The sequence below is a fragment of the Oncorhynchus nerka genome, linkage group LG13, assembly GCF_034236695.1.
Source record: "Oncorhynchus nerka isolate Pitt River linkage group LG13, Oner_Uvic_2.0, whole genome shotgun sequence".
Classification (NCBI taxonomy): Eukaryota; Metazoa; Chordata; class Actinopteri; order Salmoniformes; family Salmonidae; genus Oncorhynchus; species Oncorhynchus nerka.
This window is the reverse complement of record NC_088408.1, coordinates 37,731,004-37,757,998: the sequence shown is the minus strand read 5'-3', so window position 1 is coordinate 37,757,998 and position 26,995 is coordinate 37,731,004. Positions and strand designations below refer to the sequence as shown.

The 26,995-nt window shown below is 41.1% G+C and overlaps 3 protein-coding genes across 6 annotated transcripts in view; all 3 read right to left on the bottom strand.

Annotated features, from left to right (window-relative positions):
• The window catches only part of slc16a10 (solute carrier family 16 member 10), a 57,253-nt gene extending 49,552 nt beyond the window's left edge, over positions 1 to 7,701 (bottom strand). Inside the window, exon 1 of the mRNA XM_029676978.2 lies at positions 7,101 to 7,701. Within this exon, the coding sequence (XP_029532838.1) occupies positions 7,101 to 7,443 (343 nt within the window). The 5' untranslated portion in view covers positions 7,444 to 7,701. The remainder of the gene's footprint in view (positions 1 to 7,100) is intronic.
• A 1,064-nt stretch (positions 7,702 to 8,765) lies between these two features.
• Positions 8,766 to 19,713, bottom strand: rpf2 (ribosome production factor 2 homolog). The gene is made up of 10 exons (XM_029676980.2): positions 19,606 to 19,713; positions 11,640 to 11,772; positions 11,499 to 11,536; positions 11,225 to 11,264; positions 10,923 to 11,004; positions 10,735 to 10,811; positions 10,213 to 10,312; positions 9,878 to 9,980; positions 9,500 to 9,644; positions 8,766 to 9,329 (listed from the first exon to the last, which is right to left on the bottom strand). Exons 1-10 carry the CDS (start codon positions 19,626 to 19,628, stop codon positions 9,144 to 9,146), a joined length of 927 nt encoding a protein of 308 aa, XP_029532840.1. The 5' UTR covers positions 19,629 to 19,713; the 3' UTR covers positions 8,766 to 9,143.
• Positions 19,714 to 23,104: 3,391 nt separating this feature from the next.
• LOC115139494 (S-adenosylmethionine decarboxylase proenzyme-like) overlaps positions 23,105 to 26,995 on the bottom strand; it is a 28,479-nt gene continuing 24,588 nt past the window's right edge. For all 4 annotated transcript variants that reach the window (XM_029676974.2, XM_029676976.2, XM_029676975.2 and 1 more), the window contains exons 6-9: positions 26,741 to 26,885; positions 25,968 to 26,060; positions 25,720 to 25,875; positions 23,105 to 25,570 (exon numbers count right to left, since the gene is read on the bottom strand). In XM_029676974.2, coding sequence (XP_029532834.1) covers positions 25,427 to 25,570; positions 25,720 to 25,875; positions 25,968 to 26,060; positions 26,741 to 26,885 — 538 coding nt within the window. In that variant the 3' untranslated portion in view covers positions 23,105 to 25,426. The remainder of the gene's footprint in view (positions 25,571 to 25,719; positions 25,876 to 25,967; positions 26,061 to 26,740; positions 26,886 to 26,995) is intronic.

Here is a 26,995-nt window from a genome sequence, read left to right as displayed (position 1 = left end):
TTCCAACAATTGTTGACAGATTATTTCACTGGGTCAGAAGTTTACATCCACTAAGTTGACTGTTTCTTTAAACAGGTTGGAAAATTCCAGAAAATAAGGTTTACAAGCTTCTGATCGGCTAATTGACATAATTTGTGTCAATTGGAGGTGTACCTGTGGATGTATTTCAAGGCCTACCTTCAAAATCAGTGCCTCTTTGCTTGACATCATGGGAAAATCAAAAGAAATCAGCCAAGACCTCAGGAAAACAATTGTAGACTTTCACAAGTCTTGTTCATTCTTGGGAGCAATTTCCAAATGCCTGAAGTTACCACGTTCATCTGTACAAACAATAGTACGCAAGTATAAACACCATGGGACCACGCAGCCGTCATACCGATCAGGAAGGAAATGCGTTCTGTCAGGAAGGAGATGTGATCAGGAAGGAGATGCGAATAGTGCAAATCAATCCCAGAACAGCAAAAGGACCTTGCAAAGATGCTGGAGCAAACGGGTACAAAAGTATCTATATCCACAGTAAAACGATGCCATTGGTGTCAGCTAATGGGGATCCTAATAAGAATCATAAAACCTCCATTTCAACTGAACAGATGATAACGCTAGCATAATGGCATATATTTTACACCTCAAGAACTCTAGTCTACATGAACAATTGCAGGCTGGCCTGCAAGGAAACATCAAGGAGGCCCGAATACCAGTAAGAATGTATTTCATACAGAATTTCTTAGAGACCCATAGCTATCTACCTAAGCACATGAGGGCCAGTGCACCAAACTTTTTAACCCAGTCTGTGGCTTAAGATTACAGTTCAGTCACGCGTAGTGCCATAGAATTAGAGCACATCTCATGATGGCAAGTGTCCCATAAATTACCAATATAAGACGCATCAGTTAAGAAATACAGGTCGAATAAACACTACCAATATTTTTTTTAATTTTGCATGCCTTAGGCTAGTCTTTGTTCCTGAAAATGAGTTCATATAAATAAAATGCTAAACATTTATATATTATTGCAGAGATTCTTGAAAGTCTTAACAATCCTTGTCCGGCTAGGAAACTTTATCCCTTTTTATTTTATTTTTAATAGTTGAAAATAATTAAAGGATTTCATGTAGTTTCTTGCAATAGCCCTCTGACTAAATAATATCTCTCAAAACCTTGACTCCTAATTATATATTTTTTAAAATTACATTTGTTTAAAAATACATTTTAAAAAAGGGTTTTAGTCAACTCAGATTTGTATAAAATTGTAAATTAATCAGGAATGAGCAGGGTCAGCTATACCATAAGGACCCCTTCATCTCCTGATTGCATGTAGTAAAACAAGACAACGCATGGTCCTGAAAGACCTCTACTTTTGAGCGATTTAAACAATATTGAAATCACCACCATCCCAACCATAACCTGTCAACTCCATCTCCCTTATAGATTAAGATTGAACATTTTAACCATAAAACCTCATTTAAAAAAGAATGAGTTAAGAGTCATAAAGCAACTGAGGAAAAACAATTACTATGTAGGCCACTTGAATAATTAAGATAAATATGCAATTAGGCAACTCTGTAAAACATTAGCTCAGATTTTTTTTTTTAAATATATTATTTCAACTGTCAGAGTGCTGAACGATCTGATAGAATGGTTGTTTTTAAATTGTAGACTTTCAAATTAATAATTTTCCATATTTTACCATTTTTTAAATTTAACTTGCATGAGGTAAAAAATGTCAGTTTTGAGCAATGAGAATTCCTAATTCAATGGTTTTGAATATCTGTTGTCAACTCAGTTACCGATGATCGCTAATCCCACTAAAATCTATTTTTTGTCAATATTTGAATCACTGTTCTGCAACATATGCAGTGAGGGGAGATCCTTACTAATCACATCAATCAAGGACAAGGGAGGAGCAAAAACCCACAGACACTCTGCAGAATGAGTTTGACACGTGCTTTACATGGTGTGATTACTTATCTGATACTGTGAGGGCTGATACTTATTCCAAATATATATTTCAAATGTTATTAAGAAAAATATGTTTTTAAAAAGTTGATTGTCCCATCTTTCAAGAATCCCTGATTGAATAACAGCAAATTAAAATTGGTAATAGCGTATAGGCTTAAAAGTGCAACTACATGGTTGATTATACAGGTGTACTATCTTAAAGTGACCAGTTTCTCACAGCAGGAAGATAATCCTGCAACAGGAAATGTTAATTATAAGTACCCCTTTCCTTCAGTCAAATGACCTAGTGGAATAATATTAATATTTTTCATAACTAATAAACGTTTTATTTTTTGCCGCCAAAAACCCAGTGTTTCTATGTGAAACAGCGTTGTTATATTTGAGTCTTGTGTGATGTATACTAAGTGTAATATTGGGACGCAAACTCAAAATGTAATACATTTCAACTCTATATCTGACATGGTACAGGCCCATAACCATGTGTGGGAGGTGTATACTTTTGTTTCAAAGTAGATTTGTTTAAGACTACCAAGAAACACTCAGTGAACGTAATTTATCCCACTGCAGTAAAAAGTTCATGGATTTTTTTGTAAGAGTTGATACATTTTGAGTTAGTGTAAATCAAGTCTGAAATGTTTAAGTGGAAATGAAACTTTAAGCCTTTTTAAACATTGAATATACGCCAAGGTTGCGACAACAGTGATCCAATTAAGATACGATATCTGTAGTACTCTGAAAGCATCTCTTTTATCTCCCATCCAACCCAATTTTCCCTGACAGGTCATTGAGAATTAATTTACAAATAATGTCGTCACAATTCATCAGGAAATGAATTGCTTGGAAAATTAGGCCAATCTGATGGAGTTCAATACAATCATGTTTACCCTGTTACACGGAATTGATATGGTGTTTCACTATCTAAAAACACCTCACGGAAGGGACAAAGTTCAATTAGGGTGATTGATTGTGCGTCAATTTAAACTGGTCTTAATATCAACGCATCAGGTCATGTGAACGCAATGGGCCTCCCACCAACGGCCTTCCTTTGCACTTCTACTTAGGAGACTTCCTGACAGAGGCAGGTAGCATTTAGGTAGCAATTGTGCAACACAATCTTCCCCTTGAACCCCATGTTGGGGAGAGAAAGGACGTAAATGAATGTTGACCGAGGTCATTAGTCCAACTGTTGAGACAAACCGCACCTAACAGGAAATTGTCCAACTGGTGACTGGAGAGCCAACACCTTTACGATCTGAATGGATAGGAAGGGGTCAAGGGGCTCATGTTGGTGTATCAAGTTTATAGATAGGCCTAAATGGGTGTTGTCTAGGGTCAATTTAAAAAAGTCTACTTTACCTGAGTGACAGCTAATTTGAGGTCCCAGTTCATCTCAACACCATTGGGACCATTGAGTATGCTCGTGTTAACGTTGAGGTTTTAATACCAGTTAGAGATTAGCCCGGGTCTTCAAGAAATGGAATAATCTTTGGTATTCTACAACAAGATTATAAAATAAACTTCTTGCTATGTTTATGATCCATCTACTTCCAGAAACCCCATCCTATATGTTCCCCGTTACTTCTGAAATGTTCACGTTTCCTCTGGCAGCCAACCAGCAATCCAAAAAAGGCATACCCAGAGTCCGACAAAATATACATTATACAGTGCCTTTTGAAACTATTCAGACCCCTTGACTTTTTTCACATTGTTACGTTACTGCCTTATTTGAAAATTGATTAAATCGACACACAATACCCCATAATGACAAAGCAAAAACATGTTAAGGCATTTTCTAATTTATAAAAAAATTAAACTGAAATATGACATTTACATAAGTATTCAGACCCTTAGTACTTTGTTGAAGCACCTTTGGCAGCGATTACAGCATCAAGTCGTCTTGGGTATGATGCTACAAGCTTGGCACACCTATATTTGAAGAGTTTCTCCCCTTCTCTGCAGATCCACTCAAGCGCTGTCAGGTTGGTCAGGGAGCATTGCTGCACAGCTATTTTCAGGTCTCTCCAGAGATGTTCAATTTGGTTCAAGTCCAGGCTCTGGCTGGGCCATTCATAGACTTGTCCCGAAGCCATTCCTGTATTTTCTTGGCTGTGTGCGTAGGGTCTTTTTGTCCTTTTTGAAGGTGAACCTTTACCCCAGTCTGACATCCTGAGAGCTCTGGAGCAGGTTTTCATCAAGGATCTCTCTGCATTTTGTTCATGTCATCTTTGCCTTGATCCTGACTAGTCTCCCAGTCCCTGAAAACATTCCCACAGCATGATGCTGCCACCACCATGCTTCACCATAGGGATGGTGCCAGGTTTCCTCCAGACGTGATGCATGGCATTTAGGCCAAAGACTTCAATCTTCGTTTCATCAGACCACAGAATCTTGTTTCTCATGGTCAGAGTCTTTAGGTGACTTTTGGCAAATTCCAAGCGGGCTGTCATGTGCCTTTAACTGAGGAGTGGCTTCCGTCTGGCCAGTCTACCATAAAGGTCTTATTGGTGGAGTGCTGCAGAGATGGTTGTCCTTCTGGAAGGTTCTCCCAATCTCCACAGATGAACTTTATAGCTCTGTCAGAGTGACCTCCCTGACCAAGGCCCTTCTCCCCAATTGCTCAGTTTGGCCAATTGGTCAGCTGTAGGAAGAGTTTGTGGTTCCAAACTGCTTCCATGTAAGAATGATGGAGGCCACTGCGTTCTTGGGGACCTTCAATGCTGCAGATATGTTTGATACCCTTCCCCAGATCTGTGCCTTGACACAATCCTGTCTCAGAGCGCTATGGAAAATTCCTTCAACCTCATGGCTTGGTTTTTGCTCTGACATGCCCTGTTAACCTTAAACAGGTATGTGTGTGCCCTTCCAAATCATGTCCAATTAATTTAATTTATGACAGGTGGACTCCAATCATGTTGTAGAAACATCTCAAGGATGATCAATGGAAACAGGATGCACCTGAGCTCAATTTCAAGTCTCATAGCAAAGAGTCTTATGTAAAGACTTTTTTTATTTGAATACATTTGAAAACAATTCCAAAAACCTGTTTTCACTGTCATTATGGGGTTGTGTGTGTAGATTGCTGACGATTATAAATGGTTTTATCCATTTTAGGATAAGGCTCTAACATAACAAAATGTGGGAAAAGTCTAGGGGTCTGAATACTTTCCGAAGGCACTGTATGTGTTGCCAAAGGTTCCAGAAGCACCCCCACTGTCTGAGACCTGTATGTACTGGCAGTGTGCATAGCTGGATTATGTTCCTCTCAGGCTCTCCCTAGGTGAAACCTCTCTGACAACTGGAGAGGGACTACAAGGGAAAGGGAAAGGGAAAGTGGAAGGCGGGCGACAGCTGTACTTGAAGCACGCTGACGCAATCCCTGCTACTCATTTCAGACTGAGGAAGAGGGGGCGGGGGAACAATCTGAGTTCAGTAGGCCTAAGTATGGTACTGAAGAAAAACAATATAACAAGGAAATACATGACCAATGAGTGATTAGTTTGAATTATAATTACAATGTGACAATGCTTTGATTAAGTGAACGCTTTGATTGGTAGCTATCAGTTAACAGGATGTGATTCATCTATATCTGGATTAATAACAAATCTTCCTAATAAAATCAGAACAATGTCAATCTGAGGAAAGGGGTGATTACTGATTGCCTTATCAAATCTATGATGATTAACACTGCCAAGGACAGTGCATCTTCCCAGCTTTGAAAAGGTCAGTCTACACAATGAGTCTTAACACGTTAACCTAATCAAAGCGTGGAAAAATAGGATGAAATGACAGTGTAATTTATATCCATTAAAGCTGAGATCCCGAAAGGTGAAACAGCACCACCGGTCGACCCCAAGGCGCATTTGCTTTTGTTTCGTTGACTAAACAGAAGTGATGAGAGTAGAAACGGAGATTAGCAGTGTAGTAAAAACAATTGCAACACATATTCTGTTTGGGGGGGGGGGATCTATATTCGTTGTATGCAGTAATTACTTTGTTGCAATATCCCAAATGGACGTGGCCGTGTCACCATTAAGGATTCCAGCTGTAACTAACAGCCAAATGAGAACACAATCTTTCATGGGCCCTGCTCTTTTTTTAAATTTTATTTTACTAGGCAAGTCAGTTAAGAACAAATTCTTATTTTCAATGACGGCCTAGGAACAGTGGGTTAACTGCCTGTTCAGGGGCAGAACGACAGATTTGTACCTTGTCAGCTCGGGGATTCGAACTTGCAACCTTTCGGTTACTAGTCCAACGCTCTAGGCTACCCTGCCGCCCCTCTTTCATGAACATTTAATGAGTTTTGTATGCACCGCAAGAGCAGCACATTGAGACTGGAGAGAGAGTCAGTGGGAGCGGAAATATGCCCCTTGCCCTGTTCCTAGTAGTCTGTACATAGGCTACATGGCCATATGAAGGGAAGTATGCAGATAGCCAGACACACTTTTGCTAACATAAGCAGATGGATAAATGTCAATGATGTTATATTATGCCAGTGAGGGTGGACAATGATTTCCACCACACAATGAATCACTTTTACTGTCAGGGGCCGGTTGAGAGGGGTGTAAAGTAACAAACAAAACAAAAAAAGTAGAACAGATATGATTGTCATGCAACCCTGCACACCTGTAGCCACCTAAACGTAGGGGGGCACCGGGGAGCTGGACATGATTTACACAACTTTCCAAAATGAAAAGCTACAGTTGAATGAGGCCCGCTTCTAATCGAGACATGTAGTTAGTATCCACTGGTTTATATAAAATGATTCGGCACGCTAGCTGGCTGTTTGCGACTGACGAACTGTTATTGAAATGCCGGCCTAAACGAACCGTATGGAGCTAACGTTCAACGAATGACTTAGCCATGTGCATCGCACGCTCGACTCGCTGACTGACAGAAAACAATCTTGAGTTGAACGTGAGGCAACTGTATTTTGCATTAGTGTGGTTTTTATGCCGTTGCCTAATCAGAATGTATTTACGTGGCTTAGCCATACCAGGTAGTGCAAGAATGAATTTCACTTTATGAAGTGCAGCCAAAAAGGAGTACACATATTTGATTATGTATGCACTACACCTACTACGGTATTTGGCTACCTAGCTTGCTGTGCTCGTGTGCCAGCTACCCATTTTGTGAACTCACCTGTTTTAAACCTGAGGTCGTCATCGTTTGGTGAGCCGAATTCTTTCAGGAGGGACATGAACAGGATGCCAAAAGCGTTCTGGATCCCGAACACCGCTCCATTGCACCACATTGCAGCCAGCATAACCACCCAACCCCATCCTCCTTCTGGATGCACGAACTCGGGCTCCTCCACGGCCACGGGAACCTGCTCTTGGATGGTTCCTTTACTATCCCCGTTCTCGTTCTTTTCCTCAGCATCGTCCGAGCGCCTTTCCTCTGCTTTCATTGGTGTCTCCTCTGCAGCGACCGTTTCTTTACTTGCATCAGATTCAACGTCTGTCATGTTGGTACCTGCTGTCATTTCTTGGAGCGACTGTGCAGATTTTTAACACTGTCAAATATGATGACAGCAATATACCGGTAACTAGTCTAAATGGTGTGCCCTCAAGCTGCAGCCAAACTCAACTGAAGAGAATCAGATAATGGTATGTCCCAAATCGTGTCTATCTACAAATAGGAATACTTCGCATCTCCTTTCAGCGAATTGTTACCTAGAAGATGCATCCATTCAGAAGCAGAAGCCGTATTGAAAATGTCTACCACCAGCTCGCACTGTCTGAAGTGTAAAACACCCGTGTTGCAATATTGTATAAATAGATACACGGGGGGCGGGTTGTGCATACATTATGCCGGTATCTGTCGCTGATTGGACGCATTGCTGTATTTTTAAAGTATGACGCCTGAGCATTGAATAATCACTGTAGCGATTGAAAAATATGAAAAAAATACTTTCTTGAAGACAAGATCCAGAACACATTTATTTCACCTGGTTATAGAGATAACTTCTGCTTGCAAGGAAAAAGTTATTTTAGGAGTCTCAGAACTATAATTTGTTCCATAATCCCCAAAATGTAATCAATCCAGATTAATTTTACATACAATGGTGGTTAGGGAGGGGGCAATTACCTGTTTTCATAAGTAGCCTATTACCCAAAGTTTTCTGAATTATCCCCATGATCAGTAGGCCTATACATGATTAAAAAAAACGAAATCTAACACCTTTAAACATAACTTCCTTTAAATAAGACAATTGTACTATTTTTTGCTATTGATTTCAATATAACGCCATAGCCAACATAGCCAACGTGGCACAGTGGTCTCAGGCACTGCATCTCAGTGGTTCGATTCCAAGCTGTATCACAACCGGCCGTGATTTGGAGTCCCATAGGTCGGTGCACAATTGTCCCAGCCTCATCTGGGTTAGGGTTTGGCACTGGATAGGCAGTAATTGTAAATAACAATTTGTTCATAACTGACTTGCATAGTTAAATAAAGGTTCAATAAAAGAATATTAACTATGAATTTAGCAGCTCAATAGTCAAACAGTGACCTCGTGTACAAAGTTACATTTCTGGATGTTTCTGGGGATGGTTAACACCATTACTTCAGATTTCAAATCCACATCTGCCGGCAAATGTTTCATACCTGGAAGCTGACTGAATATACCAAGTTGTCTAATGTCAAATCACAGCTGTGATTTGTTCATAAGGAGGCAAATCTTTATACCTGAAGGTTTGTGGTGGCAGTGAAAAGTAAAATTTACTCACCAAAAAATGTTAAACATTTTTGAATGTACCAGAGCTAAATAGTCCATCTATGAAAAGAACAGCACGAGACAAGATGTACAAAACAAATGTATTCATTGAGAACTGTTCCTCGATGTACACACAGTTTAAAATACAGAAAATAAAAAAGTATTTTATATGAATGATTGCTAATTCAATGTTTTCTTATGCACCCACAGACTGCCTGCCATTCACACAAAACCTAAGCAACATCAGCAACAGAATGAAGACAATTTGCAAGGCATTAAAAAGAGATTGATTAGCACACCACCACATTGTTGTCTTGAAACATTGACAAACATACCTGCAGAAGGTAAACATGTATGTGGGGGTCATTCTTTTCATCATTGATGACAATTCTGAAGAAATAAGTCAACATCCACAGTTAACTTGATGACGTGAGCTTGTGAAATGTTCATTAAGGCCTGGGAAGACTTCACTCTACTTCAGTAGTTTTCAGGGACGTCTCTCCCACCACAACAGCAGCGGCTGCCGGGCCCCTCCTCTTCCTCAGACCCTTCATCTTACGTGTCTGGAGCTTGGCCAGATCCTGCTTCTGCATGTGCAACCTGCCAAACTTGGTACCAAAAGTATCATGGGATATGTTCTTCTTCTTCTTGGGCTGTAAAGAATAGAAATGACAAAGAGCAACATGAGCACTTCGATTGCCTTGAAGTTTCAGTTCAATTAAGACAAGACGTTTAAAAAGAAGCAATCTCTTGCGCCATTTTACATAGCGGCTGTTGAAAGAGCGTGAAAAAGATGTTGAATGCAACTAGACATTTTCCCTACCTTCAGAGCCTTGGGCTGTTTGTGAGCTGTCTTGTACAGGTCGTCTGATGCCAGGTGGGTTCTCCGCAAGATAAAGTCAAAAGAGGGCCCAATCTCCTCCAGCTCAATCCTTGGGGTCCGACATCCAGACTTCTTCAACAGAGATCTGGAGAAAACAAAGAGCTTTGACTAGTGATCATTTCAGGGGGGGTGAGATGGACGGTAGACACTAACTTCACAGAACGTGGTCACTTTTAAAAAGGGCCCATAGGGCTCTGGTGAAAGTATTACACTACATGGGGAATAGGGTGCCATTTGGGACACAGCCCGTATGTTATAATCTATCGGGAATAATAGGAGACACTGGTAGATGGTCCAGCTGCTAGAAGGCAGACATACCTGTAGCTGCGCATGTAGATTTTCCCCTCCAGAGCAGTGAAGTGCAGGACATGCTCCAGACCAGCCAGGCGCACTGAAGGCACAACAGGACCTCTGAAGAAGTCTGAATAGTAAAACAAGTTAGAGTAGAAAATGGTCAAGTGTCATTGACATGAAATGCAATGTTATTATAAGACCAAAATAATGGAGGACTTGGGAAGTGTTTATTATCCAAATATTTTCTAGTTAAAGTAAATGTGTTTCAACTAAAGGGGAAATCTTAACTGTAGGACTGAAATTAACCCCACAACAACTTAACACTAAATTCAAAAGTTTAGCTTTAGACTAAATTGTACCTGTAAGAAGGCTCTTTAGGCGTTTGTGTTCATTCTCATGGTCAAAAGCATCCCCTGCAAACACCAGCATTGGTTTAGTCCCCTCGGGACATTTGCTGCTCTGCAATGCATTGGAAACCAAACAAAGTTACAGGAGGAAAAGTCCAATAAATTCATCATATAAAAAAAGACACGATGAACACTAACAACTTACTTTGTTTACAATCCAAGTGTGCCTGTTCCAGCCATTAGTGTCTTGTCAGTAAAACTACAATTTTCCAAATTAAGTATTTTTAAAGAACGGGAAGACAATGTTTAGAGCGAAGTTCAGTTCTAGATTCAGGCCACCGGGAGAGACTGTGCAAGAGGTGTATTCATTTGGCCGATTGTAGCAGACTGGACAAAGACAAGGCGATGAAACACTCAGTGTTAATTAACTAAGATTCTGGCAGATTGAGAAGGTGCATGACACCACTGTACTAATGTTGAACAACACAACTATAACTTACATAGAAAATGTCTTAAAATAAAAGGAAACATCACCTTGATGTCACTTAGGGAGTTATACTTCTCAATGCCAAGCTCAATCATATCCAGCACATGGAAATCAAACAGACGACCTGAAAAAAATGAAATAAAAAGGTCAAACCCTTATCTGCTGTGAAACGTACCAGACACCTCCTGTAGAGCAAGGTCTCCATCTCCCACTGACAAAATACAAAAATGCTTACCAAATATGAGATTGTTTGGCCTTTTCTTGTTGTGTGAGCCAAACAAAAACAGAGAGCTATCGGTTTTCTTCGAGAAGAATTCCTGTAGATAAGAGACAAAATACAGATGATTGGAAAGCCTTACACTCTGCAGGGAGTGCTGATTTTAAGTGCTGTGAATACACTGCATTTTAAAATGATGCTAGTATGTCTACAGTGTAAAATACTGCTTTGACTACTAGCAGGTGAATGTTCAGTGTCCTAGTTAAACAAATCTGATATCAAGCGGAAATGAATTCATGCAACATATTTAGTTAACTGACCAATGATGTAGAATCCTCAAATGGCCTAGTTATATTTTTCCTGGAAGGAAAAACAACATTTGGATAAAACACACATCTCAAGTACCAGCAATTGACGGACTAGTATTTATTTATTATTTCAGTAAACTCAGTCCTTCATACCCAAGTATTAAATATCCACTTATCAATGACAGGGAAAAAATAAACATGATGAACACTAAATACAATACTTTCAGTACAACCAGTACAACCGGTTTTGTTTGAAGACTAACTTGAGTTAGAATCAATCACTTACTTTTTGTACAGTACAGCACTTGGTTTCTTCAGGGCATACTGGAGAAGAAAAAAACACATTGAGAGTTATCTAGCTGGCACTCTCAAACCTTGACAGTCTTCATGATTCTAGATGGGGGGGGTCGACAGTCAGAAAACGTACAATGTCTTTTAATGCCTGAGTGACAGTCATACTGGTGTTGCCTCCTTTCATGATCATGGCATTCTTGACGTTCTCTGTAAGCTTGGGAGCTCTGTTGTCAAGGAAGCGCTTAGCCCTCTTCGTCTTAGGTTTTCTGAGGAGACATTCGTTCAACAACAAAAGACACGTCAGCTATGGTAGACAGGGTCATGAGTAACACAGCACAGATGGTAGACAGGGTCATGAGTAACACAGCACAGATGGTAGACAGGGACATGAGTAACACAGCACAGATGGTAGACAGGGACATGAGTAACACAGCACAGATGGTAGACAGGGACATGAGTAACACAGCACAGATGGTAGACAGGGACATGAATAACACAGCACAGATGGTAGACAGGGACATGAGTAACACAGCACAGATGGTAGACAGGGACATGAGTAACACAGCACAGATGGTAGACAGGGACATGAGTAACACAGCACAGATGATCGGGCATCGCTCTTCCATCTAGCGAAATGCACTCAATCAACACTGTTTGGAAGTCTAGCTAGCTAGTTAACATTAGCCAACTACTTGCCCAATAAATAAGACTGCGATACCAATTATTGGTATACAGTCAAACAAAGCACTGCAAAAACGTGTAAAGTTCTCTCAAGCCAGGGTTGAACAAAATTACATTTGAGCGTGCTCTACCGCTTGTCTGTGAGGTTGGTCCTTATGTAGGTTTGAAATTTGAGACAATATCCACAGGAAAGTATTATTAAACTGACTTTTCAAAACGCTGATTTATATAACCTGGCAACTAGCCCAACAATGGACTAAATGTGCCTAACATTACTCCTTATAGTCCAAGTACCTTACAAGTTCTGTTTAGAGTGGAATTGGCTCTGCCAGCCATAACAGCCAAATAATCCATCTGAATGTGACTCGATTCTCAACTGTCGTTCAGTACTTTCATATCACATCAAAACACATTGTTTCAACACAGTTGCAGCCAACAGTATTTTTCAGTGCCAACACGTTTGTGGTGTCCGTTTACACAGGTGTTCGGCGACGCAGATAGCTAATTTGCACAGGTACGTTTAAGGGATGGGCAGTCAACATTTTTTACTGTTTGAGTACTGGCAGTACTCAAACAATAACAAAGACAAATTAATACAGTGGGGCAAAAAAGTATTTAGTCAGCCACCAATTGTGCATGTTCTCCCACTTAAAAATATGAGAGGGGCCTGTAATTTTCATCATAGGTACACTTCAACTATGACAGACCAAAATGAAAAGAAAAAAATCCAGAAAATCACTTTGTAGGATTTTTTATGATTTTATTGCAAATTATGGTGGAAAATAAGTATTTGGTCAATAACAAAAGTTTATCTCAATACTTTGTTATATACCCTTTGTTGGCAATGACAAGGGTCAAATGTTTTCTGTAAGTCTTCACAAGGTTTTCACACACTGTTGCTGGTATTTTGGCCCATTCCTCCATGCAGATCTCCTCTAGAGCAATGATGTTTTGGGGCTGTTGCCGGGCAACACGTACTTTCAACTCCCTCCAAAGATTTTCTATGGGGTTGAGATCTGGAGACTGGCTAGGCCACTCCAGGACCTTGAAATGCTTCTTACGAAGCCATTCCTTCGTTGCCTGGGCGGTGTGTTTGGGATCATTGTCATGCTGAAAGACCCAGCCACGTTTCATCTTCAATGCCCTTGCTGATGGAAGGAGGTTATCACTCAAAATCTCACTATACATGGCCCCATTCATTCTTTCCTTTACACGGATCAGTCGTCCTGGTCCCTTTGCAGAAAAACAGCCCCAAAGCATGATGTTTCCACCCCCATGCTTCACAGTATGTATGGTGTTCTTTGGATGCAACTCAGCATTCTTTGTCCTCCAAACACAACGAGTTGAGTTTTTACCAAAAAGTTATATTTTGGTTTCATCTGACCATATGACATTCTCACAATCTTCTTCTGGATCATCCAAATGCTCTCTAGCAAACTTCAGATGGGCCTGGACATGTACTGGCTTAAGCAGGGGGACACGTCTGTCACTGCAGGACTTGAGTCCCTGGCGGCGTAGTGTGTTACTGATGGTAGGCTTTGTTACTTTGGTCCCACCTCTCTGCAGGTAATTCACTAGGTCCCCCCGTGTGGTTCTGTGATTTTTCTCACCGCTCTTGTGATCATTTTGACCCCACAGGGTGAGATATTGCGTGGAGCCCCAGATCGAGGGAGATTATCAGTGGTCTTGTATGTCTTCCATTTCCTAATAATTGCTCCCACAGTTGATTTCTTCAAACGAAGCTGCTTACCTTTTGCAGATTCAGTCTTCCCAGCCTGGTGCAGGTCTACAATTGTGTTTCTGGTGTCCTTTGACAGCTCTTTGGTCTTGGCCATAGTGGAGTTTGGAGTGTGACTGTTTTAGGTTGTGGACAGGTGTCTTTTATACTGATAACAAGTTCAAACAGGTGCCATTAATACAGGTAACGAGTGGAGGACAGAGGAGCCTCTTAAAGAAGAAGTTACAGGTCTGTGAGAGCCAGAAATCTTGCTTGTTTGTAGGTGACCAAATACTTATTCTCCACCATAATTTGCAAATAAATTCATTAACCTGTTACTCCTACCCCCTACTTTTTTGAACATTCTGTTAAAAATCGCGCAACATTTCAGCGCCCTGCTACTCATGCCAGGAATATAGTATATGCATTTGCTTAGTCTGTGTGGATAGAAAACACTCAGACGTTTATAAAACTGGTTAAATCACTGCTGTGGCTTTACCAGAACGGCATTTACATCGAAAAGCACAGGAAAAACTGATCACTGAAAATGGGAAAATATATCCATGCGCTACTTGAACCCATTGATAAAGGTGAACCACAATTAATTAAACCTACAGCTTCCACACGGTGTCTAGAGTCTTGTCATTTCCCTTCGAGTTTTTCTTGGTCAAACACATGCAGGGCACCGTATTTCCTCAGGTCTAGGACCGGATATTTTCGTTGAGTTTCTAGCCGGACATTTTTCCAGACGGACAGCTAATGATCTTTACATCGCCTCCTGATGAATTTTATCGCTTATTAACGTTTACTAATACCTAAAGTTGCATTACAAACGTATTTCGAAGTGTTTTGTGAAAGTTTATCGTCGACTTTTTGAATTTTAAAAAATGACGTTACGTTTTGAAACAATGTTTTTTTCGTTTATCACACAGTCTACATATAACGATATCTAGGCTTTATATGGACCGATTTAATCGAAATAAAGACCCAAATAGTGTTTATGGGACATCTAGGAGTGCCAACAAAGAAGATGGTGAAAGGTAATGAATGTTTTCTATTTTATTGTGCGGTTTGTGTAACGCCGAAATGCTAATTATTTTGTTTACGTCCCCTGCGGGTCTTTTGGGGTGTTACATGCTATCAGATAATAGCTTCTCATGCTTTCGCCGAAAAGCATTTTAAAAATCTGACTTGTTGCCTGGATTCACAACGAGTGTAGCTTTAATTCGATACCCTGCATGTGTATTTTAATGAACGTTTGAGTTTTAACTAATACTATTAGCATTTAGCGTAGCGCATTTGCATTTCCAGAGCTCTAGTTGGGACGCAAGCGTCCCGAGTAGAAGCAAGAGGTTAAAGATCCTACAATGTGATTTTCTGGATTTTGTTTTCTCATTTTGTCTGTCATAGTTGAAGTGTACCTATGATGAAAATTACAGGCCTCTCATCTTTAGGTGAGAGAACTTGCACAATTGGTGGCTGACTAAATATTTTTTTGCCCCACTGTATGCCAGATGTTTACATAATTATGACATAACATTGAAGGTTGTGCAATGTGTCATGACTGTCCTGATCAGGTCAGGTTACAGGAGACTACAACACTACAGATTATCTCTCACACCCAACAAAAGAGGAGAGATCTAGGGGTATGAAGATGTGGGGTTTTTATGACCCCTCACGCCCATGGTAAATTTTTAGGCCACACACAAAATTCCTTTCTCTCACTATGGAGAACCAGCCTCAGAACATTAAACATGCAATAAAGGGACTTTGGAACAATGGTTTCCGTCAGCCACAATGGTGTTCATGACGATAGATGGAATATGAAAATTAATGTAATTTTTGTTTTGTTATTAAAGGTTAATAGATGACTTTATTACAAAAACATTGTAACTAAGAGTTTTCTCCGTACATGCTTGATGTTTATACATTGTACGTTGTGTGGAAAATGTCCAAATCAAACAATGTTTTGGTAAAGATGAAATGTGAAGTTAGTTGTCTAAAATTGGATTTGAGTAAAAATCTAGACCTTGCCGCTTAATTTGGTACTCCCAGAGAATTGCCCTAAAGGCGGCCACGCCCACTTCTGACCCGAGGGTATAAAACACGTGAGTTAAAAATGAACATATCAGACTAAGTGACCCGAGCTGCAGCCGAGGTCTTAAAAAGTCAACGAACCCAAAATGCAACACAAGGTGAAGACAACTAAATATTTTTCTTCTGCCCATGCTACGGATGAGTAGTTGTGTTTAAGCAGGTGAATTCAAGCCGGACCACCTAGCCTTCACTCTCCATCGAATCGTGGTATCTACACTGTTTCATTCCTACGCTGTGAGCTCTGAGCTGTCTGTCCTCGGAAGACCCCCATCAGAGCAAGGGCGAGGAATCAGACCACTAAGCCAAAAGGACACTGACATCGTGAGGACAACCAGAGAAGTGCGCCGGAGAAGTGTGTCATTTAGCAGCCTAAACGACCCACGCGGAGCTTCCCATCTGAGAACCCCAACGCGTAATTACATCATTATATTCTGACCCATAAGAGCGGCAGTTCGGGGACAGGCTAGGGTTAAAATAAGCATAGCTGACAAATGCACCAAAATGTATATTTCTCTCGTGTACTTTCTCTTTTAAATCCCCATTTTGGGTAACACGTGCCATAGTGTGTTGGCCCGTTATACTAAGTTCCAATCAATAGCCTAGACTGTGTTTTGTGTATCTTTTATCATAATTTTAACATTCTAGTGAATAAATAATCACCTACGATTGGTGTGGTATGAACTCATTGGTGGGACCCGGGTCCATGCAGATTCCGGATTATGCATGCGACGTTCAGAATGAGATTGTAGAGGAAACTGGTTAATTAGCGTCTGTTGTAAAAATCGATATTCTTCGAGTTAATTTGGGAAATAGAAACTCAAAACGAATTTCCCCATGGTGGCCCAGGTTAATGAGTTAATTTCTTGATTCGATTAGCAACAGTTGTCACCTTAACTAATACAACGTCACGACAAATGTAACAGCAATATTTAGACTTGGGGTTGCCACTTGTTTGATAAAATACGGAACTGTTCCGTATTTCATTGAAAGAAGAAACCATTTGTTTTTTTAAATGATCGTTTCTGGATTTGACCATATTAATGACCTAAGGCTCGTATTTCTGTGTGTTTATTATAATTAAGTCTATGATTTGATAAAGCAGTCTGACTGAGCGGTGGTAGGCAGCAGTAGGCACGTAACCATTCATTCAAACAGCACTTCCCTGCGTTTGCCAGCAGCTCTTCGCATTGCAATACAAATGGCATAGAGAAATAGTCCTATTTTGTGCCTGGAACAGTTATTGTCAAAAGAGTCAAACGAGTTATCATTTGAAACAGGGCTCAATTTGGCCAGTTGAAAGTTAGCCTACAAAGAAAAATATTTCTTATTTTCAATATACAAGACGTTCGATTTAGTTTCTAAAATAGAACACTGCGTGGTGATAAATTACAACCACGACATCTGTTTGGTGAGTAGACCTAGGCTTAACGATTGATGAAAATACGCTCTGTCTTTATCAAACCAATGTCATTGCATATTTTCAGTGTGGAACCTGTATGTTTAGGGGGTTATAGCATAGCTCATACCAATTATAAATGGCCCTAACAGTTTGCAAAGTAGCCTTTTGCAGAAAATAGACGGGATAATTATTCAAAAACTGCAGCTCGTTGGAAAGTAATTTGAATGCTCGAATGCTGGAAAAGTAATCTTTAGATATGTACTGGGGGGGGGGGGTTGTGCTTGAAAGGTAACCACAGGTCGTTTCCCCCCACAGGCAGGCCGAGCCTCGACATTCTATTACCAACTGGGCTATTACCAACTGGGACCATTGCCGAAAGGCCAGTCTCTTTGGCAATGACGGAGTGGAATGTTAGCTAAAAAGTCTGGTACACAAACTAGTTCCAAGTCGGTTCTATTCATGGATTGCGTCAGCAAGGGGCACCAAAGTGTCCTCGCGTTGTTAAGAGTCGCTAACGGTAGTTAGCATCTATGAATGGGTTAAATGGGCACATGCAAAAAAGCATGTAGGCCTACACGCCTGTAACATGCTGACCACAACGCTTGCATGTGTGTGCATGTTGATTTTGTCCACCCACACCAGACGCGATCAGGACACGCAGGTGGAAATATCAAAACGAACTCTGAACCAACTATAATGTTTCGGGGACAGGTCGAAAAGCATGAAATATTTATGGCAATTTAGCTAGCTAGCTTGCTGTTGCTAGCTAATTTGTCCTGGGATATAAACATTGGGTTGTAATTTTACCTGAAACTTACAAAGTCCTACTCCGACAACTAATCCACAGATAAAGGGGTAAAAGTTTGTTTCTAGTAATCTCTCCTCCTTCAGGCGTATTCTTCTGAATTTACATGGCGGTTGGCAGCCAACTACATGGGCATTAACACTACCAACTGGACTGGAGTGTGGAACTCAGTTCATCGTTCAATCACCCACGTGGGTATATGCTCCTAAAAGCCAATGAGGAGATGTTGATTTTGTACCCCCACCCCAGACACAGATTGAAATATCAAAAACGCCAAAACAATTATTTTCATTTAAGAACAGGTCGAAAAGCATTAAGCGCGTATGGCAATTTAGCTAGATTGCTGTCGATAGCTAATTTGTTCTGGGATATAAACATTGGGTTGTTATATGACCTATAAATGCACAAGGTCCTCTACTCCGACAATTAAAATCCACAGATAAAAAAGTAAACCAAAGTTGTTTCTTGTCATCTCTCCTCCAGGCTTCTTTTTCTTCTTTGGACTTTATGAGAGGTTGGTAACCAACTTTACAGCATTACTACAACTGACCAGAGTGGACCTAAATTCATCTTTCAATCACCCACGTTGGTATATGCTTCTAAAACACAATTGAGGAGTTTCGAGAGGCCGGACGAGCGGTTTGGTCAGCATGTAAGGTACACGTCGGATAAACAAAAGTATAGACACTTGATGGAAACACAAAATGTTGGTAAACTTCCCAAATCGCGAAAAAACAAAATATGCCAGACAATGTGGGATATTTGTGTGTTGGTAAAATAAATGTTTAGAGAAATTCCGGTGGAAACGTTTTATACACAAAAATGTATATGACCTTGTGTGGTCCTCCCACTACGATTATTCGGGAAAGCACGCTGTTTAAGGCTACAGATGAAATACATTATGTATTTAACAGGGTGGTGAAAGTGCAAGGTGACGAGCTTGATGCATCTTTCCAATAAATATTGAGGGTCTAATTCTAATGACCAGATACTTAGCTGCCGTTGAACAAAAAGAGTGCACGTGCCAATATCAGTGGGCACACTAGCTATTTAACGCAACATGGGTTCTCACATCAGCGGAGTTGCAATTGCGATGCATTTTTATGTGCACTGCATCATCACGCATAGCAGTTTATCCACAAATCAATGTAATGGAATAATCTACGGCCGTAAAATGCGAACCTTGTTTTATGCGGATTTCAGTATATTCGCATGAAAATCCGTCGCCAATTGGATGGAAACCTAACGTTAGATTTATTAGGCAAGCTACATAGCCAATGCTACATTGTAAGTTTCCTAGCAAGTGACTTCGTTAAACTACATAAATACTCTAAAGTCATAGTTTAAGGGTAAAAACCACATTAAGCATGACATACTTTGGTTGGTAAAACACAACTTACATTACTCCTCCGTATTGCTTCATTTTGAGGACTTCACTCGTGTGCTTGCTTCAAAATACTCCACGTGAATATTACAGCAGCGGAAAATGTCGCAGTTAATTTTGCGTCACATCCGTCGTCTTGTACAGTGGATACATGTGCAGTACTGTCATGTGGCCATTGGGTGACGATAGAGAGCTATAAACGCGTCGACGCCAGGGTAGAACGATTGTCCCCTTGCATTGAGGATTAAATTGAAGGCCGACCGTAGTATTGCAGGCATTGTTTCCAGAAATCAGGATCCCCATTATAGTGAACTGGATTTTATTTTTATTAAACCAGGTAGGCCAGTTGAGAACAAATTCTCATTTACAACTGCGACCTAGCCAAGATTAAGCAATGCAGTGCGACACACAGTTGCACATGGGGTAAACAAACGTACAGACAATAACACAATGGAAAAGGCTATACAGTGCGTGCAAATGAAGTAAAATTAGGGAGGCAAGGCAATAAATGGGCCATAGTGGCGAAATAATTACAATGTAGAAATTAAACACTGGAGTGATAGATGTGCAGAAGGTGAATGTGCACGTAGAGATACTGGGGTGCAAATGGCGATCTTCGTTGTCAATATTCGTGGATATTATTTTTTAGAACACAATCATGGTACCATTAATTGTTTATATTTCATCAGATGTGTTCTTGAACCGATTACTTTAACATCACAGATTACGTTATAAGTATAATGTAGTTGCTAATGTCACCCTCCAATTTGAGACACTCACGAGTGCAGCACTGAGCCTAGAGTAGCTGAAACTGCGCATGAAATGTTTCCAAAAACTCCAAGCTGAAATCACACCTGATCAAACGCGCCTCTGAGCAATCTCATATGAAACAATGGGGTAAAGTAATCGATGACTAAATGCATATTTTTTGGTTTATGCAAACACAACACCAACCAAACTCTCTGAACTTGTTTTCATTACGATTTATTTTAAATGTTAACTTTTGTATCTTAAATACATTCATGAAAGGTAATTTAGTATATATAAAATACAGGACATATTTCCGAGATCTGAAAAGGGCGAATTATATTAATTTAAATGCAAATAAATTGATAGTGTAGGTGCACATTTTAACCAATAGTGGTCCCCAGCAGACTTCCTTTGCCTGCATCATAATCGCCTTGCTGAGACTGCCTATCCTCTTGAGCAGTGTCTTCCAAACTCGGTCCCGGGACAATGTATTGGTTTTTAGCAAACGATATAAACCTGCCCCGAGACATAGTTAGTTGAAAGGGAAACGTGTAACTTCAAATGTTTATCAATTAATTTAACACTTTGAATCACGACCAGTCATGCTCCGATTTGGGAGGTCAAGCATCAGACCTGAGCCTAACACTTGCGTTATTAATGCCATATATATTTATTTATGTACATGTTGGATATTCTAGTTTTAGCTCAATTCACAGTGGCCTGGACATACTGCTTTACTTCAGTTTATGCCCAATGCTGATAAAAAGTCACACAGAAGAGTCGAGTCATCTTTATTTATTAAAGCATCAAGCTCATAGTACAGATATATTTAGCACATCTTGACCATCCAAAGTATAGCAAAATAATTAAAAGAACAGCAAAGTTTTCCCTTCAGTCCATCCTGTAAGTTCACCCTCACATCAGGGGAGGTGTTTGACTTTTCCCTTCCCCAGAAAACACAGCACAGGATAAAAATAAAAAAGGTAAGGCAAGAACAATTTCATGATCCAAATATATATATATATATATATTTTTAGAAACTAAGTTTGGAACACACTTAACAAAAACGGTTGGACAAAAACAAAATATGGTTGGTCCGTAGGCAAAATTGCACCCCCCCCAAAACAAATATAGCTTCTAAAAAATATGTTCCAAACCAACAGAACTAACCCATACGCAGATCACCAAGTCTAAATATGACTTCATCCAAAAACAGTAACCAAAAGTTAATTTTGTGAAATGTGCTGGTGCCTATTCCCTAAACCAGTCAGTCACTACAGCTCTTAGAACACACAAGGAGGCTGGTCACTACAGGCATAAGAATGACATTGCAGGTAAGGATAAAGCAAAGGTTGGTCCTCAAAAAAAAGAAACCATTCCAAAAAGCCAGACATGGAGGGAAGATATTCCAATTGTCAACTTTGCCCAGGGCCTTACATTAACTAATTCTAGTGGTCCCCTTGCAACGTCAGTCACAATTTTAGCTTCCTGGGGAGAAATGGTTGTCGTCTTCTACGGTACACCATCACACTACATGACCAAAAGTACAGGGACACCGCCAGACATCTCATTCCAAAATCATGGGCATTCCTATTCAGTTGGTCCCCCCCCTTTCAGCTTTAAACAGCCTCCACCCTTCAGGGAAGACTTTCCACTGGATGTTGGAACATTGCTGCGGGAACTTACTTCCATTCAGCCACATGAGCATTCGTGAGGTCGAGCACTGATGTTGAGCGCTAAAGGCCTGGCTCAGTCAGCGTTCCAATTCATCCTAAAAAACGGTGTTCGATGGGGTTGAGGTCAAGGCTCTGTGCAGACTAGTCAAGTTCAACTACACCGATCGACAAACCATTTCTGTAAGGACTTCTGTGCACGGGGGATTTGACATGCTGAAACAGGAAAAGGGCCTTCCCCCGTTGCCACAAAGTTGGAAGCAAATAGTCTACAATGTGACTGTATGCTGTTGAGTTAAGCGACCCCTTCACTGGAACTAAAGGGCCTATCCCACACCACGAAAAACAGCCCCTGGCCATTATTCCTCCTGTACCCAACTTTAGTTGGCACTATGCATTGGGGCAGGTAGCGTTCTCCTGGCATCTGCCAAACCCAGATTTGTCCATCGGACTGCCAGATGGTTAAGCATGATTCATCGCTCCAGAGAATGCGTTTCCACTACTCCATATTCTAAAGGCGGCAAAGGCCAGCCGATGCATGGCATTGTGCATTTTGGGCTTGTGTACGGCTGCGCGTCCATAGACACCCATTTCATGAAGCTCCCAACGAACGGTTCTTGTGCTGACGGTCCTACCTGCCTCTAGAAGCAACTCTGTAGTGAGTGTTGCAACAGAGAATATATATATAGATATATACAGATATATATCTCAAAACGCACTTCAGCACTCGGCAGTCCTGTGAGGTCTACCAATTCACTGCTGAGCCGTTGTTGTGCCTAGATGTTTCCACTTCACAATAACAGCACTTCGTTGACCAGCTCTAACAGGGCAGAAATTTGACAAACTTACTTGTTGGGAAGGTGGCATCCTATGACGGTGACACATTGAATGTCAGCGCTCTTCGTTAAGGCCTTAACGAAGAGCGCTGACATTCAATGTGTCACCGTCTATGTGTGTCTATGGACATTGTACAAACCTGTCAGCAACAGGGGTGGCTGAAATGACCGAAAGCACAAATTTGAAGGGATGTCCAGACTTGTGTATATAATGAGCCATTCTCTGGTGTTTTAAGAGCTTTCTGAACTAACGTGATCTTACAGTTCCTAACAGTGGGGCAACGCAGCACAGGTTACAACGCTCAGAAGTGCTAAAGGCAGGCCAGAAACGGCAGTCTTAAAATACATTTTTTTAAAACAGCAGAAATGTTCCCTATCCACCCCAGGTTTGTCAGCAAATTCAAATCAATCTGCATTCACTGGCAGGGGAAGCATCATGAATTTTACTGACCAGCCAGAGAAGACAATCCAACATCCTAAAAAATATATATATATATATTTTAAACATCAATATCTGTATAGTAACCATATAGATTAAGGCCTGCCTTCAGCACTATGGTGGCAAAGTAGATAAACATTAATCCCCACCCACCCGTTCAATAAAACACCAGGATGCTCCAGTCCCATCTACATGAGCTGATGAAACTGGAAGGTGATGCACATCACTCTACACAGGAGGAACAGGCCGCAGCACACTACACTGTCAAGCAATACAGAACTAGTAGTCACATGCACCACAGGATTTTCCCCCCATCAATGAACAAAGGGTATTGATTGTGCTCCAAAAAAAAACTGCAGGGGAGTCACATTTGGGACCAATTCACTGCAAAATGTCTGCGCACAATAAAATTAATTAAATGGTTTATGCAACAGTTGTGTGGAATGATCCGGGATCACCCTGGCATGCTCAGATTGGTGGGCCTCCATTGTGTGCTTACCGATTCCTGTATAGGGGGGGAGGATGTACATTGTTTATAAAAATAAATGCTTTGCTGGGCAACCGCTGCACTAAGCAGAGTCTGAGTCATTATTTCCATTCAGGGCCATACGGTGCAGCCAGGAGTGCCACTGTCAAGCATGGTTCTGGGGCCAGCTGAGTCTCACTGTGTGTTATGGGGAGACCTGCTGGACCGAGAGACAATGGCTGACCTTGCTGGACTGCAGAGGGCATTGTTCTGGCCCACACCACAGCGACAAGGTGACTATCGAGTCTCCTTGAGTCATTTACATTCAGATAAAGCCCCTCAACAGGCTCCGCTATTCTAAACATGCCCCTCAACATTCAGTTGGCACAGCCTTTGTTCTTACATGACTGATCTAGCGTCAAGTTTGGACTTTTTAAAAATAATGTATTCAATTATTAATGGATAAATGAAGTGTTTAAACCGACTGAGAATTCCAAGAACCAGACGCTTCCTGTTGGTGCAATATACTTAAGCAATAAGGCACAAGGGGGTGTGGTATACCGTCTGATATACCACAGCTTTCAGCCAATCAGCATTGAGTGCGCGAACCACCCAGTTTATAAATGTAGGAGCCTTGGTGTAAATGTAAACATGTATTACACATCCCATACCATGAAATACCAAACTTGATGTTTTAAATGTTCACTAATGCATACTGTTGCATGGGAAAAAGTTTAGCCTGTCTATTTGTGGACACATTCAACAGCTAAATTTATTGTCGAGGTGGAGAGAAGCATGGCTGACTGAACAAGGGGGGGGGGGGGGGGACCCAATTCTAGCAATAATTATTTTAGCTCCGGTGCAGTTTACAGCCAAGAACTAGATCACATTGCCCAGCAGTCAGCCTCTCTCCAATCCTCAGGTAGTGAAACACTGACAAAGGCATTTTGATTTAAAGAATTCATTAACTAGGTTGATGCAACATGACAAATAACATTATGGCCCAAAGCTCACATGTTGATCTTTGAGTGATTAGAAGCATCTTGAAATTCAATATGCCCCCAAAAATAATAATAATACGTTGGTGTTTTACGTTTGGGTACTGAGGAGTCCTGCTCGAGCTGACAACTTCTTAAAGTGCACTCACAAAAAGGACACTTTTGCAACAGATCAAATAAGCAGCAAATCAGTGAAGGAGGTGAGATTGCATTTCAACTTAAACATTTTTTTTAAATAGAAATCGGTAAGCACATAGAGGTAGACCCATCTGAGCATGTCAGGGCCCTGGACTAGTGGGCACGAAAGCCCTGTCTGTGGGGAATGAGGGGGGAGACCTGCAGGAAGGGGCCGCTGCACTGGGCCAGGCTGGACAGCCTCAAACAGAGCATGTTTAATTCCTCTACATGCACTTCAAGATCACAGCAAGAGTGCACTAGACTATCTAAACAGAAAAAATAACTTTCATGCAAGAGAGCTAAGTTATAGGTACAACAATGCATACAATTCAAACTAGAGTTTAAACTATTAGGGCCTGTGGCCTCGATGCCAAGAAATCGTGAACAATGGCAGCAGAGTGGAGTGGGCCTCTCCGCTAGGACAGAAAGGCAGCCGCAGGGGGTGGGCCCCGCGACGCAGCCGCCTTTCTTCTTACGCTTCTTTTTCATTCTTAAACCTCAACTTTGCTGGTTCTGCTGGCGGCTCTTGGCGTAACTAGTAAAGACAAAATTGTAATCGTTGAATTGGGCCAACTGGCGGTCGAGGCGCTTGTACCCCTCGAGTTTCTGGGCGGAAGAAAAGACACTGCGACATTTGGAGCTCTACAGTAAAAAAATTAAAAGATTGTTAAATGTTAAAGGTGAAAATTCCAAGCACAGTGAAGCCATATAGAGTCCATTATAAAGCACATTTCTGAAAAAGAGCCAAACATCCACAAGCAACAACGGAACCATTTTGAAAGAGAACGTACCTGGTTAACAAATAGCGTCGTCACAAATTTTCCTGGCTTAAACACGTCCACAACTTTCCTGACCAGATCATCGTAGGACGTCTGAGAGAGGTTGGTTTCAAAGCTGACATAGGAGAACTCTGGCTCCGGAGTGATGTGGATCGTCCAGTAAGTTCCCTGTAAGACAAAAGACATTGGTTTTCGATAATGTCCCGGGTGTATTTGTAGAGAAGACCCTGAAGACAAGACCATTGACAAGATGCACTTACATCAGTCTTCATTCCATTCATTGAGTAGCCACAAGGGTTGAACATTGTGGCGTCAATCACAGAACCTGGTATCAGGTCACGAATTCCACTCATCTGAAAAGACACAAAAATTGACTAATAATTGCACTACAAAACAGCAACTACTAATTGACTGATGAACAGGCAGCTTTACGATGGTATTTATCTATACAACAAGGGGGAAAATATTGCTAGTGGTGGCAATTGAGATAATTTGATATCGATATGAGCAAGGCATAACGCCATATTGATATATTCTTCCCATTCACCTACACAATTGGTTTTTTTTTATCCCTGCATGCACAAAACCCCTTCCACAGACCATCAACAATTGCCTGCTCATGGGACATCAGTTGATGAGCTTCCAATTGTATACCAACTGGTTCGGTAAGTTAGCAGCAGCAGCAGCAGCAGCAGCAGCAGCCAGCAGCAGCAGCAGCAGCAGCGGCCGCCCCCCCCCCCCGAACATTCACACCTGGCCCAATGGGGGCAATCAACTGGGCCAGCAGTCACAACTTCAGACACATGGAAGTTACATTTCAACTGCGAAAGTTATTTTTATAAAACAAATCCCGTATCAAAAAAAAAAAGACACCCCAGATATTTTCCATATTAGTACCAATCACTAGGGAAGGTCATTAGACAAAACCACAATAGATTAATGTCTTCACAGGTCCCCCTGAACAGTACCCAACTGAGTGAACCCTCTTAAAGGAATCAACAAATATAGAACATAGCTAGTCAGTGGGCCTTACACGAGTGACATCATTTGCAGAAACACCGTCTTTCATGAAGAACTGGTCCATAATTGCTGGCTCAAGGTCACTCATCAGAACTTCCAGAGTCTGATCCGCATGCTCGTTCTCCCAGAACTCTGGCAAATCCAGAGTAAACAGGTACCTGCAGGGAAACATGAACACATGCAGCAGCACTGGTCAGCGCAGTTAAAGTTTCACAACAGCAATGTCCACTGCATTATTCGTTGTCATTAATGGGACAGTATCTTGAGT

Excerpts from the sequence above, each read along its gene's own strand:
- rpf2 (XM_029676980.2), bottom strand. The coding sequence starts at position 19,628 with ATGAAGCAATACGGAGGAGTAAT. Across the intron at positions 11,005-11,224 it reads TTGAGGATTCTACATCATTG|GAATTCTTCTCGAAGAAAAC; the intron begins GTCAGTTAACTA and ends TCTTATCTACAG. Across the intron at positions 9,981-10,212 it reads CCTAAAGAGCCTTCTTACAG|ACTTCTTCAGAGGTCCTGTT; the intron begins GTACAATTTAGT and ends TTTACTATTCAG.